Consider the following 14,660-nt stretch of genomic DNA (forward strand, 5'->3'; position numbering starts at 1 on the left):
CGTTCAAGGATAATAACAAAGATGCTCATCCAGGGGGATGAAATGATCAACAGCCATTGACTACACTTCTTATAAGGTTCCCCCTTGCTGTCCCTCTTTTGGGAATGAAATTATGAACCTTCTCCATGTTCCTTGGCTGAAAACATACTTTGAGCACTTGGCTTGAGAGTATTCTGTTGAGGGGACGAAGAAGGAACGGGAGCAGAGCATGCTTCTAGCCAGGAGCCAGAGAGCTTCCCAAATATGCCTTTCTCCAGTGACCCTTGGCAGGACTTCCCTGGAGAAGCAAGTGAGTGCATGTAAAAGATACCCTGCAGCCACCTTAAAGCAATAATCTGCAAAGGGAAAATGGCAGCCTACTGGAGATACTTGATTGCAGTCTTATTAGTAATAGCCAAAAGAATGGAAGTCACCTAATTGTTCAAGAACCCAACTGTGCAGCCATTAAAAATCATGGTTATAAAGTCTGTACAACAGTATGAACGCACTCATGAGGTAATGTTGAGATTGTGGGGAAAGTATGTACTTGACAAGAGACTTAAATATAAGATACCAAGAAGATAAGAAGAGTTGTATTAGAATACAGTACTAATTGTGGAATGGAAGTCGGAGTGTTTTTCCCCCTTTTGTATATATTCTTGCGTTCCTAGATCTGACTGTACTCCTTGTATAATTACATATTTTGTTCTTTAAAAAAATCTTTAGCAAGACCGACATCTGAGTCTGAGTCTGCTTTACTTCCCCTTCCACCGTGGTTTGTGCGTTCCTCCTCCCGCTTCCTAATCTTTGGCGGAGACATGATGGTGAAGAAAAAAGTCCTGAGCCTAGTAGGGAGACAAGGATTCTGTCCCCAGGTGACCCTGTGACCTTGAACAAGCAAGCACATAGCCTTAGGGTGCCTTGGTCTCGGTTCCTTTGAAGTGTGGGAGTTGGAATCTGTGCTCTCCAAGGTCCCTTTGACTCTCACATTCTTAGATTTGAAATGGCAATAAAACTTTCTGCCTGGGAGTGCTTGGGTGGCTCAGTCAGTTGCTCCTGAGCAGCTGGGATTGAGCCCCGTGTTGGGCTCTGTGCTGAGCGTGGAGCCTGCTTAGGATTCTCTCTCTCTCTCTCTCTCTCTCTCTCTCTCTCTCCCTCCCTCCACCCCCCGCCCCCGCTCACTTGTGCACTCTCTAAAATTAAAAAACAAAATAAAACAAACAAAAAAAGAAACCTGTCTGCCTGACATGGTTGTTGGGAGGAGTAGCTGAATGGGTTGGAGTCATTTTGTATTCATAGATTGATGTGATAGGTAAGGTGTCCGGACGATAGAAGCTCTGTTTTTCAGTGTGCTGCATACAGGGATAGGTAAGAGGAAGGGACAGTGTTCTCCAGGGAGTGTGGACTCTTCAAAATAAAGAGACTCAACAGTTAAGTATACCTTTCTCAAAGTAATGAATTATCTTAACCTCCAAAAAATAAGCTAATCCAGTTCTGTTTGTAAAGCCATTCTGGTCTCCGTGGGTACTGGCTTAAGGTTGGCTGTTGCAGGCACATCCTGAACCCCTGAAGGAAGTTTTGGAGCCAGAGCTCTGGTCTTTACAGGGCATTCTGCTCCCTCAGAGGTGCCTCAGCTGCTTTACCCTCTGACCTTCATTTGACTGATGTTTGAGCTTTATATTGTCATCCATTCAATTGGTGGGTGATTGTGTACTCAAACGTGCACATCACCTACCTCAGTAAAATTCAGACTCTGAATCAACATAAGGACAGAAAGTCCCGGGCTGCTCAGCATCCTGACCCGAGTAGCTGGACCCTCTGGTTCCCTTTCTCTCTCAGGACCTACCTTCGAAGACACAGAATGTGAAAACTGAGCTATAGCATGGACGGGGCATCTTAATCTGAGATGAGGGACCAGAGGGAAGTGATAGTGAAATACCTGGGGCCTTCAAGATTCTAAATAATTCTGTCTCTGGACTGACAAAATTAAAGGGTTAGGTGGCCTTGTTAATACTATTTTTTGTTCCTCTTAATGATAATAGCACTTTGTAGATTGTGACTTAGGCTTCAAGTGTAACCAAGTGGCCACAAAGATGTTCCTGTTGGCTTTTCTGTGGTGATGGTTTGTTCTGCCTCCTGAAAATGGCCCAAATCTCAAGACTCCTTGTGTTCTTAGATCAGTTATCATCAAGCGCTTTTCAAATTTTTTATTTCTTACTAATATTATCTACCTGGTTCTTCAGTGCCTTTTCCAAACTGAAGGGTGGAACAGGTTAACCCCACTACCCCGATGCTGTACACATTTTCTCAGGGGAGGCACAGAAATAGAATCGTGTAGACCCACCTTATCAATGAAATAAAGAGGCTTAAGAACAAAATGAACAAAAAAAGCACTACCATTTATGAATCACAGTGGAATCCTAACTTATTCCTAACCAGTAGTCTGAGCTATATCAGAGTCGGGGGTCTCTTAGCAGGAATTATTCAGCTCAAATGTGTTTTAGTGGGAGGTGTGCCGTCATTGGCTTCTGACCGTGGTGGTAGATTGTTTAAAACATGCACGCTCTTTGGAGGCATTCTGAATGAGTTCCTTTGTGACCTTGGAAGCTGAAAGTGGTCCTGTAGGATACATTCTCGATTTTCGGAGTTAGAAATAGCCTCTGCAGTCTTATGCTCTGGACTGTATGCATGATTAGTCTGGATATCATTGCTGATGAACACTGAAATTTACATAGAAGCATCAGATAAATAGCATGTTGGTATCAGTCCCAGAGTTAAAGCTCAGATTGTCAAAAACTGGGTTTCTTTCTTTCTGGTTGTTATTGGTACATTCAGCCATTTGAATCCCATAGTAGCTCTCATGTGGCATTTTTTATTATGCTTGTCTGTTTATTTGTTTTTCCTCCCCCCCCCACTTTTTTTGGGGGGGGTGGGGAACACTTGTCATTTTTCTTCCTAGCAGATTCAAGCCCCAGTAAGACAACAGCCAAAGGTTCAAACAACCCCACCTCCTGCCGTCCAGGGACAGAAACTCGGATCTCTCACTCCTCCATCATCCCCCAAGACCCAGCGTGCTGGGCACAGGCGGATTCTCAGTGACGTAACCCATAGTGCGGTCTTCGGGGTCCCTGCCAGCAAATCAACCCAGCTGCTCCAGGCAGCTGCAGCTGAGGCCAGCCTCAATAAGTCCAAGTATGCGGTGCTTCCTCTTTATCTTTCTTACTGCTGTGGGCCAGGGCTGCTGTGTGCCAGGGCTGTGTAATTCTTGGCATCTGCGTGTTGATGTGTGTAGATGTACATATAATGGTAGGTGTCTGTGTTTGTTAAGAAACTGAATTTGCCTGTAGTACGTAGACCATACTGATCTTAAGGAATAATTTCACATTTGCTTGACTGTTTCTATTCTCTCACCCATTTCATGTTCCACAGAGTATTTTTTAAACTTGTAGTCTGATCAAATCTCCATGCTGAAAATCTCTCATTTGGCTCCCCATTGCCTGTGGGTTATATCTGAACTCATTGGTTAACAGACCAAAGGCTGTTGTATCACATTGGTGGACTTGTCACTCTCCATCATCGCGAGCACTTTGTTCATCCTGTGCCCTCTCCCCAGACTGCCACTACCCTCCTTGTCCACCTAGGAAATACGTATTTTTTTCATCAAGATCCATGCAGAGATGACCTTTTCTTTGACCCCTTGGTATCATATATAAGCTTGTCTCAACCTTTTTTGAGCATGCATCACATTGTATCATCATTATTTGTTTGTATATCCAGCTGACCTAGCCTGTAAATTCCTCCAGACAAGGACCATGTCTTAACCTTTGTAAATCCAGTGACTGGCTTTGTGCCTGAAATAAAGTAGATAGCAATGAGTGCTTGCTAGGTAAATGCAATTTCAGACCCTCAGCTTTCTTGGAATCATGCACTCTAATGTTAAAAATCTTTAAGTCATTAATTAAATGCAAAGTCTCAAGAGAGACTTTAGAAGAAAATTAGGTAATGATACCACAAGATAGTGATAACCGTCTTTGTTTCCCTTTAACTGTGATGATGACCACTCACGGTGGCCCTTCATTCTCTGCGGGCTAGATCCTGACAGATGGGAGGCACCTGAAAAGACACCAGTCCTGGCCCCTCTGGGGTCAGTTATTGTGGATGTTACAGTGGGTGCCATAGGAGGCACAAGCCTAAGAACAGGTTGCTTTGGGATTCTGGATTGAAAGGACTTGCAGATGAGACCAAAAATCTAAGCAAGAGATGAAAGAAGTAGCGGGAGACAAATGATCATGAAGGAACGGGAGATATTTATTTCACACAGTGAGAAAAGTATCTGTGGAAAGTGTCCGATTGCTGGAGAAAGCGCTTGCTAATAATGGTTGGACCTAGAAAACAAATTGATCTGAAACAGAGAAAGCAGATTGACCCTTTTTCAACTTTTTCATTTCGTGGGGGTGGGAACCTACCTAGGTCTGCAACCACCACTCCATCAGGCTCTCCTCGGACCTCCCAGCAAAATGTTTATAATGCTTCAGAAGGTTCTACGTGGAATCCCTTCGATGACGACAATTTCTCCAAACTCACCGCTGAAGAACTACTGAACAAGGACTTTGCCAAGCTGGGGGAAGGTGAGCGATTGGTGTCTTTCTGTGATTCTTAAAACCCTAGCTCCACAGGGGCATGCCTGTGAAAATGGAGGGTTGGCTCTTTCTTTCCCTCAAAGGCTTGATTTCGAAGTACGTGTGCAAACTGGTATGTTTACCAGGGCACTGACATCTTTCCATCCTCAGGAACTCCTGGCCTGTTGCAGGCAGGGGCACGGAGAGCGGGACTCTTTTAGGAAGGATTTGGTAGCAGAGCTCAGGATGGTAGTGTCAAGCACGGTCACTCCTCAGACAAGTGTGATGGGTTTCTCGTCCTACGTGTGTTTATTGTCACAGAAAGTTGTTACTGCTCACCCAGGAGAGTGTGCTGCCCTCACGTGAACATTGAATCTCTCACCGTGATTAGAATTCTGACTGCGAAAAGGCAATCAAATGAATGGAAGGCACCATTTCTACTCTCAAAAACCCACAGTCTGTTTTGGAAGGCAGGACACAGATACACACACAGGCATGCAACATGCACTTTGGGAAAACAACAGCACGTTGGGAAAATCCTTCGAGAAGAGTACCTCAGCATTAGACAAGAGCACAGGGTAAAGGAATAATCAGAACCGAGTGAATGATACGGACTTTGACCAGACATTTTAACTTTAGCTATTATTTTATAGATATCTTTAAAAAATTTGTATTACTTTCTTATCCTTTTATTTATTTATTTTTTTGTAGTTTATGTATTTATTTTTGGGTTGAGAGCACACACACAAATGCATGCACAAGTAGGAGAGGGGCAGAGAGGGGGGATCTGATGTGTGCTCTGAGCTGATAGCAGACGGTCCAATGTGGGGCTCAAACTCATGAATGGTGAGATCATGGCCTGAGCCAAAGTTGGATGCTTACCCAACTGAGCCATCCACGTGCGCCTTCTTATCCTTTTAAGCCAAAGATAGGGTATAGGATTTAACTCTGACAGACAACTAACTCATTGTCAAATTATTTCATTGTTATGTATGCCAGTTATTGTTCTAGAATAACAGAAATACCTTCATGGGCTATTGAAAACTCTAGTATTTTTGCACTTGATTAAAAGACTGCCAAACTTAGGGCTGCCTGGGTGGCTCAGTTGGTTAACCATCCGACCTCGGCTCAGGTGATGATCTCGTGGTTTGTGGGTTCGAGCCCTATGTCAGGCTCTGTGCTGACAGCTCAGAGCCTGGAACCTTCAGATTCTGTGTTTCCCTCTCTCTCTGACCTTCCCCCGCTCATGCTCTCTCTCTTTCTCTCTCTCTCTCTCTCTCTCTCAAAATAAGTAAACATTAAAAAAAAGAGACTCCTAGGTTTTAAAATTCTTGTGTCTATTTTTAATAATTTCCTGTCTCTCTTCTGTCACATTGAACTGCTACCATTGTTCCTGTCCCTTGTGACGTCTCAGTCCCGCCGTTTCCCCCACGCCCCCTTCTCATGTCCACTCCTGAACTGTTTCCACCACAGAAAACAGATTGGCAAACTCATTAGAATTACATAAAAATAAATGGATTTGGAATAAGGACTGGAGGCAACCTGCTCTGAGTAAGGTGCTTGAACCTTCGGGCTTTCGCTCCAGCCATCTCTTTTGTGGCTTTTTACTTATTTATTTGAAAAAATTTTTAGTGATGATAAATATACACAACATAAACATTAGCTTCTTAACCATTGTTAACTGTACAGTTCAGTAGTGTTAGTTACATACTCACTGTCGTGCATCCAATCTCCAGAACTCTTTTTTGCCTTGCAAAACCAATGTGCGATCTTTGATTCTTAAAACTTCCCTCCTTTTCTCACTGTTGTCTCCGTTATTGCAGTGACTAGACAGAGACCTTTGAATAGCTGAGGTGTTGCCATAATGCAGTAAAAAAAAGTCTAGAAGTCACTTCAGAAGGTGCCCTTCATCTCCTGCATGTATGTGCACATCATGGGATTTTGCTGGAATGAACTGAGTGGTATTTTGTCTCTCCAGGCAAACATCCTGAGAAGCTTGGAGGCTCAGCTGAGAGTTTGATCCCAGGCTTTCAACCAACTCAAGGTGATGCCTTTGCCACTCCCTCATTTTCTGCTGGAACAGGTTAGTATAGCAAACGTGTGAAACACAGGCCTTACCGTTGTGAACCTCCACAGATAACTCTGGCACACCAGTGAGCCCCAAATCTTGGTGTTAACTTATGTTTTCTTTATTCAGAAGATTTCCAATATTAAAGATCGGGGAAAAAAAAATCTGGAATCACTTGAATTCAAATGACAGGATGATATGTCAGTAATATACAGGATTTGTTCTCTTTGGTTCACATACATACTTTAAGCAAATATTTCTAAATTTAAGAACATCATTCTGTTAATCTCTTTTAGGTTAGTTATTTAGGTTCTGTGGAATGACTTGAAGAATTCTAAGAATTAGATGTTCTATCCTGTATCCAAGACTCTACTGAGCTGTGTTTTTGTGCAGGTGTGTGTGTTTATGGGGAGAGGGAGATATCTTTTTTAAAAAATTAGGCCTTTTTTAAATTAAAGAAGCAATAGTAAAAAATTAATTTTCTCCTTTATTAACAGAATTTATACATGGTAAACTATACTTTGATTAACATTTCTTAAAAATTAAAAAAATGATACATATTTATTATATAAAAGTAATATTTATAGAAAAGCATAGGGAAGAAAGTTAAAATGCCCATAATCTCACCACTGAGAAACAGCTCAGGGATACCATTTTGGTTCCTGTTAGTGGCATTTGACATTTTTAGGGTCACAGATATCTTGTGAATCTAATGAAAGTTCTAGATCTTCTCCTTTATGAAAATACATGACCACAATTTTGTACACAGTTTTTAACCTCAGCTTAAGACTCTAATGTACATCTTTATAGTCCTATTTTAAAACCAAATTTTCTCACTTACTAAATCTGGCACATTTCCCACATCATTAAAGAAGCTCTTAAATTTTAAAAAGATCTGCATTAAATTGCTTCATATGCATTTGTCCTAATGTATTTAACCAAGTAACCTCTTTTTTAAACATTAATTTGCTTTCAGTGTTTTACTATTATATTTCCCTCAGCGGCAGGTGTGAGGTTTTGAGTGTACGTGTGTGTATATATATGTATATGTATGTATATATATATGTATGTACGTACATATGTATGTATATGTGTATATATATATTCTGTGTACATATGGAATGTGATATACTTCTGAAATTGATCATTTTAGTTGTATGGATTAATTTCTGATTTTAACCTTATATATTCTTTCTTTCTTCCTGCTTTCTTTAGGTGTGCAGTAGTTTTTCTAACTTCATGTATACATTTCTTATTGGAACTTTGGCTGTCATTACATAATATCCTTTACAGTTTCTTTAAGATAACTTGTAGGAGATTATTTATTCAATCAGAAGATATGTGTCTTTTAAGGCTTTGGTACCTGCTTTTAAATTGGCCTCTGGGAACGCTGTACAAATTTTATTTTGATCAGTAGTGAATGAGAGTAATTTTTCTGTCATTTCCTCACCCAGCCCAGTTCAGAGGCTGTACACAGAGGACAGTATTCTTCTGGGATATGTATTGTTCATGTCCTTTGCCTTTTTTTCTCTTCTTTTTTTTTTTTTTTTTTTTTTTTTGGTCCTGTGTTCATTTTGTTCTTATTAATTTGTAAGAGCTCTTCGTATGTCCTATATTGTAAACATTTTCCCCAGCCTGTCATTTGTCCTACACAAGTATCCTCTCATCCGACCCTCTCAACAACCCTATTATCTCTTCTGACCCTCAACACCATCTCTACATTAGTCACAGTTGAGGTAACTGAGCAGTCTAGTCTCTTTTCCAGGGTCACAGAGCTAGGACGTGACAGAGCTGGGACACCAACCCTCTGGCTCCAGAAGTTCCTCTCTCAAGTTTCCTGCCACAGAATGAGGCAAATTTACTAATATCTTTTTTAAAAATCATCTGCAGGTTTAAATTTTTTTAAGTAAAATAAGATAGTGCATTTAAACCTTTTATAATATTTGTATACATCAATTTTAATTGTATGTATTTGTGTTTCTCTTTTTCTTAGTAACTTTAGTAGAGATTTTGCTGTTTTAGTATCTTTTAGAGACAGCTCTTAGATTTATAAAATCTACCGTTTTTCTGTCTTCTAATTCTTTAACTTTTATTTTTTTTGATTACAGATCCCTGTTTTTCTTAGGTTTGCTTTGCCAGTATTAAAAGGAACATCTAGTAAAATTTTTAAAAATATAATAAAAGTGTTTAGAGTTTTTCTCCCACCATAGCAGTGATTTTCAACCAGCGTGAGAGGGGGGAGAGAGACTAATTATAATCTGCAGGAAGACTTCTCCACAGATATTTCAATATTCTCTTTTCTCCTCTCTTTAATTGCCTACCCCACCCTGACCTTTGAAGATTAAACTGATTATTGAGAGTGCTTTCTAATAGGTGTGTTTCCCTCGTCGGAAAAAAACTGGAGTTTTAACCGTATCCTGTAAGCCTTCAGATGATATTCTTATGTTATTATTTTGGAATCACATTGGACTTCTTTGGGGGATGTGCTTTTTAATATTAAATAGTTAAAATTCTTTGTGTTATTTTCCATTTTCAGCTTTGTTTTCTTGCCTGTGTGATTTTTTTTTTTTAATGTTTATTTATTTTTGAGAGAGAGAGACAGAGAGCATGAGAGGGAGAGGGCAGAGAGAAAGGGAGACGCAGTCTGAAGCAGGCTCCAGGCTCTGAGCTGTCAGCACAGAGCCCGATGTGGGGCTTGAACCCACGGACCATGAGATCATGACCTGAGCTGAAGTCGGACACTTAACTGACTGAGCCACCCAGGCGCCCCTTGCCTGTGTGATTTTTAAATGCACCGATAATTTGATCTGGTTTAAAGTGCTTAAAGTTTGATATGCCACACAGTTGCCTAAATGTACCAAATGTATGAAGCATTGACTGTTGTCCTTGGGATAAAGCATCACAATAATGTCCAGCTATGGTACTGGGTAGAATATAGTTTCCCCAGAAAGGGGGTCATGGAATAAGTAAGCTTTAGGAAAGTCTTCTTTGCTGTTGAATCCTAGCATTTAGTATAGTGTTTGGTTCCGTACAGATTGTTGAATGAATGAAAAGCTACTTTTTGCCAAAGGATAGGAGCTTGGATTTACCACTGTTAATGGCAGAGGCCCCTACACATTTCCCATCTGCTCCCAGTTTCAGTGCCTTTGATTCCTACTTATCACGTTTTGTTGTTTGTTTTGTTGTTCATTTGTCTGTATGAACTGTTTTTTTTAATTTTTTTTTTTTCAACGTTTTTTTTTTATTTATTTTTGGGACAGAGAGAAACAGAGCATGAACGGGGAAGGGGCAGAGAGAGAGGGAGACACAGCATCGGAAACAGGCTCCAGGCTCCGAGCCATCAGCCCAGAGCCTGACGCGGGGCTCGAACTCACGGACCGCGAGATCGTGACCTGGCTGAAGTCGGACGCTTAACCGACTGCGCCACCCAGGCGCCCCTAAATTTTTTTTAATGTTTATTTATTTCTGAGACAGAGCATGAGTGGGGGAGGGGCAGAGAGAGAGGTAGACACAGAATCCGAAGCAGGCTCCAGGCTCTGAGCTGTCAGCACAGAGCCCGACGCGGGGCTCAAACTCACAAACCTCAAGATCTTGGCCTGAGCCGAAGTGGTCGCTCAACCGACTGAGCCACTCAGGTGCCCCTGTATGAACTGTTTTTAAAACAGTTTTTATTTTTGTTGTAGCATCTTCTTCCCCTTTATGCTTACTTTGTAGTCTATAAATGGCCATATTTTTCTTGAGGGACTTAAACACCTTAAACACATTTGAGTAGAATTATGACCGTAACAGCAGCGAAAATGTACTGAGCACTTGCTACGTGCTAATAAGCCCACTGGTTAAGTGCTTTTTTATGCATTATCTCAGGTGACCCTTAAAACAGCCCATGGGAAATTAAAGTGACCTGCCCAAGGTCACAACTGGAGAATGACAGGATAGAGATCTGAAACCGAACAGCCCAGTCCAACAGCTGTAGTCATAACCATATCTCAAGAACCTTTGTAAATCAGTGACACTAAGCTTTTTACAAACATTATAAAACATCTTCATATTTTTTTCATCTTATCCAGTCTTTTTAAATGAACATGTGGTATTTTTCCTTCTTTCTTGTCTGTGGTATAAACTTTTTGTGTTTGTGACGCTTTTCATTCTTTACACAAGAAGGAAAATTATAGGGGCTCCTGGGTGGCTCAGTCAGTTAAGCACACAATTTCAACTCAGGTCATGATCTCATGGTTTGTGAGTTCGAGCCCCGCGTCGGGCTCTGTGCTGACAGCTCAGAGCCTGGAGCCTGCTTCGGATTCTGTGTCTCCCTCTCTCTCTGCCCCTCCCCTGCTCATGCTCTGTCTCTCTCTCAAAAATAAATAAATGTTAAAAGAAAATTTTTAAAGAAAGAAAATTATATCTAAACCCCAGAAATTAATATGTCCTCATTTGTATGAAATATAGGATAGCACCATTTTGTACGAGTTTTCTAACCAAGCTCAGACTGTTCACTGATTTTAAACCATCTGATCAACAAGGAAGGAAATAAACAGGAAATTTCATAAGTCAGGGAGGATGGCAGAAGGGTTATTTTAAACATTTTTTATGGTAAAAGCTGCAAAAATGTTGATGAACTGTGTCCATATGTTGCAACAGACATCTGGAACTTGACATTGTGCCTCTTTATTTAACATATTTTTCTGTTAAGTTATATACATTCGTTAGTGTAATTTTGGAAAAATGACTAAAAGCCCAAAGAAGCAAGATAAAAGAACTCACAATCCCACTCCAAGAGGAGAACATTGCTGACATTTTACAATATTTGTGTCCATAATTTTATTTCTACACATATATACTTTTTTTGAAGATGAATGTATCCAGTTATATAATTTGTTTTTTTTTCTTTTAACATATTTCATTTTGTCTCGTTTAAAAAATTTTTTAGAGATTTTAAGAGCAGTGATTTTATCCCTGTCTTCCTCCATCTACCTTTAAAGCAACTTAAAAACCCACTTTAATAACCTTCTCAAAATGACAAAATTATAGAGATTGAGAACAGATTAGTGAATTCCAAGAGGTAGGGACTGGAATAAGGAGTGTGTGACTATAAAGGAGAACAACAAGGAGGTCCTTTTGTTTGATGGAACAATTCTATATCGTTGTGGTGGTGCCTATGCTAATCTATACATAGAGTCTAATTGCAAAGAACTATACACACCCAGACGAGTGTATGTGAAAACTGAATAAAATTAGTTAACAATATTGTAACAATGTCAGCGATTTTGTCCTACAGTTGTAAAAGATCTCACCATGGAAGGAAACTGTTTGAAGAAGGTTCCCAGGACTCTATATACAGCAATTTCCTATGATTTCATAATTATTTGAAAATAAAAAGTTTTAAAAAACCCACTCTATAGAGATTTTAATTACTGAGCAAACTGAATATTAAAATGCAGCGTAAAGAATAGTAAAGTAGAAAGCAGCAAACCTGTGTTCTGATCCTGGGTTTGCTGATAGACCTCTGGCTAGTCTTTTAACTTCTGGGCTTCGTTTTCTTTTCTGTAAAGGAAGAAAATTGTGCTAGAAAATCCTAAGATCCCTTTAAGCCCTGATATCCCATACGGTGTATAGATTTCTATAAATCTGTGAGTTTGCCAGATACAGAAAAAATGTCAATAAATGTTAGATGTAGTCCAGAGGTTAGGGCTTGCAACAGGCAGGAAGTCTATTTCTGTTTCTTTCTGTCTTTCTGCCTAGCATGCCTAGACATTTGGTGACACCATGACCTCAAGAGGGTAAAGGGCACGTTGGAAGTATGTATACATATGTGCTAGATTACAAAACAGGCAGTGGTTGTTTATATGCCAAAATGTGTGATATGGATAATAATCGCTACAGGAATTCTGGAAGAGACCACCATAGGCTTCCACACAAAGAAGAAGTAGAATTTCAGGGGTATGAATATAGTACTAGTTTTATCATTAATTACATCTTTGAGTATGTTGCAAGGACTGGATTATGTATCTCACATATTTTGCCTTTCCCCTGGATTATATCCGCTCATCCATCTTTCTTCTGCCTCTAAGTTTAGATTTACTCTGCAATTTGAGCTGTTGGGTTAATAGATGCTAAATTCATCTAGATTTACTTGATGTGTTCTGCTTTTCTCTTTTTTTTTTCTCTCCTTGACCCTTTCTTCCCCTCCAACCCACTCCAGCTGAAAAAAGGAAGGGTGGGCAGACTGTGGACTCTAGCCTCCCACTTCTAAGTGTATCTGATCCTTTTATCCCTCTTCAAGTACCTGATGCACCAGGTAGGTAAACAGAGCTGCTCTGAGCCTAAGCAGGTTGATTCTTGTGTTCCAGGGTTTCTTGAGAGTTGTTTAAACACTCCATGAAAAGGATTTTCATTGAGGCCTATTAATAGGTTCTATTGTATATTTTTTGGTAATGGGAGGGCCTGTATATTGGAAAGAACATTAGTCTAATATGATTGTAACATGTCGAGGGGGACCTGTAAGCATGTGATAGAAGGAACAAAATGCCAATGGTGGTTATATGATAATTTCCTGGCCGGTACTGATTTTCCTATAATGGGCTTTTATTTTCTAAATAAAAATACATAATAAAAGTTAAAGGGAATATGAGTCAGGAGACCCAGGTTCCCTTCCTGGCACTTCACCTATCTGAAAACCTTCTGGACTTGACTCTTCATCAGTGAAGTAATTTGGACTGCATGAGTTCGAGTATCGCTTTAGGTCTACCATATCTGATTTTTAAGTGAGCAGTCTAAAAAAGGAAGAAATTGTTAGTGTGTTCTGGTTGAGATAGCTTTTGAAACAATAATTGGATACCTGCCAGTTGGATACTAGCATTTCATGACTGCCAGTGATTTCTCTCCCTACTCTCTTCCCCATCCTTTTAGGGGTGGGGGTGGGGAGCATGATGTGAGACACAGAAGCCACCCTTTCTTTTCTCTACCAGTCTTTTTGAATAGATCCAACTCTTTAGAAGCATCTAGCAGTCATTTTGTTTCTGGTAGTTTTTCTTCTTATTCTTACCTTTGCCTATTCTCTCGGTTTTAAACTAATAGGATCTGCTTGGTTCTTCTTCTCTCCCAGAATGTTAAAGGTATTTGATTGATTCAAGATTGGAAATGATTGTGACGTTTGTATCATCTATGTACTAAGACAGACTGCAGCAAGGGTACCATGACAGTTTTTATTTCTTTAGGCAATCTGTTGACCCTCCTTAGGGGAGGCAAAAACTTGCCTTGATCAAGTAGTATTGTGTAACTTCATAGCTTGCTGGAGCTGGATGTAGGTCGAAAATACCTAAGGTCGCTGAGAAATGATTCAGTATAGGATAGTTAAAGGAAAGGGAAGAAGGAATCAAGTAGAGGTCCTTTTCTCTGTTGTATCATTCAGGCATGATGGGCAGTACCTAGACAAGCCATTTTCAAGCTAGAAAGGTATGGGCTGTGAACTCAGGCTGGAGCCCACTGGCCTCTTTTTCCTCCCTGTTGTGGCAGTCATGGGATCAGACAAAGAAAAGGGGTTATCGAGGCATTTTCCCTTTGATACCCCTCAGGCTCTTGCCTTGCTCTTTCCCAGATGGCCCGTGGGCTGCAGACGCTGGAAGGGACACCTCTTGGCACAGGCTGGAAGATGAGGGCCCACAGGCAGGTAGCTGTCCCCCACAACTGTCACAGGTGCCCTCTGGATCGGGGTGACGAGCCAGGCACAGACGTAAGGTGGCTCAGGATATCAACTCCCAGTTGTAGAGATGAGTTGTAAAGATAAGCCTGGGAGGCACCATAGGTAGCCGGCCGCCATCCTGCCTTCTACATTGTTATCTTTCCTGTCTCCTGATCCTCCATATTTCTCTTTTTCTGGTAGATTCCTGCTAAAGTGATACTGGTATACACTTTCATACCAATTAAGCCATGACTCCTCTTGGATTTTAATAAGAGATCTATTAATGGAATATTCTAATTGAGAATTACAGGGGTAT

General features: G+C 40.5%; 1 protein-coding gene across 17 annotated transcripts in view; it reads left to right on the plus strand.

The window, feature by feature from the left end:
* Positions 1-14,660, plus strand: part of AAK1 (AP2 associated kinase 1) — a 172,172-nt gene that overhangs the window by 125,465 nt on the left and 32,047 nt on the right. For 6 of the 17 annotated variants that reach the window (XM_086700938.1, XM_086700943.1, XM_086700932.1 and 3 more), the window contains 4 exons: positions 2,939-3,181; positions 4,442-4,607; positions 6,577-6,681; positions 12,866-12,961. In XM_086700938.1, the coding sequence (XP_086557064.1) occupies positions 2,939-3,181; positions 4,442-4,607; positions 6,577-6,681; positions 12,866-12,961 (610 nt within the window). The remainder of the gene's footprint in view (positions 1-2,938; positions 3,182-4,441; positions 4,608-6,576; positions 6,682-12,865; positions 12,962-14,660) is intronic. The other 11 variants (XM_086700939.1, XM_086700942.1, XM_086700937.1 and 8 more) reach the window with 6 other exon arrangements.

The sequence above is a fragment of the Puma concolor genome, chromosome A3 (assembly GCF_028749965.1).
Source record: "Puma concolor isolate L17-30 chromosome A3, mPumCon1.1.hap2, whole genome shotgun sequence".
Classification (NCBI taxonomy): Eukaryota; Metazoa; Chordata; class Mammalia; order Carnivora; family Felidae; genus Puma; species Puma concolor.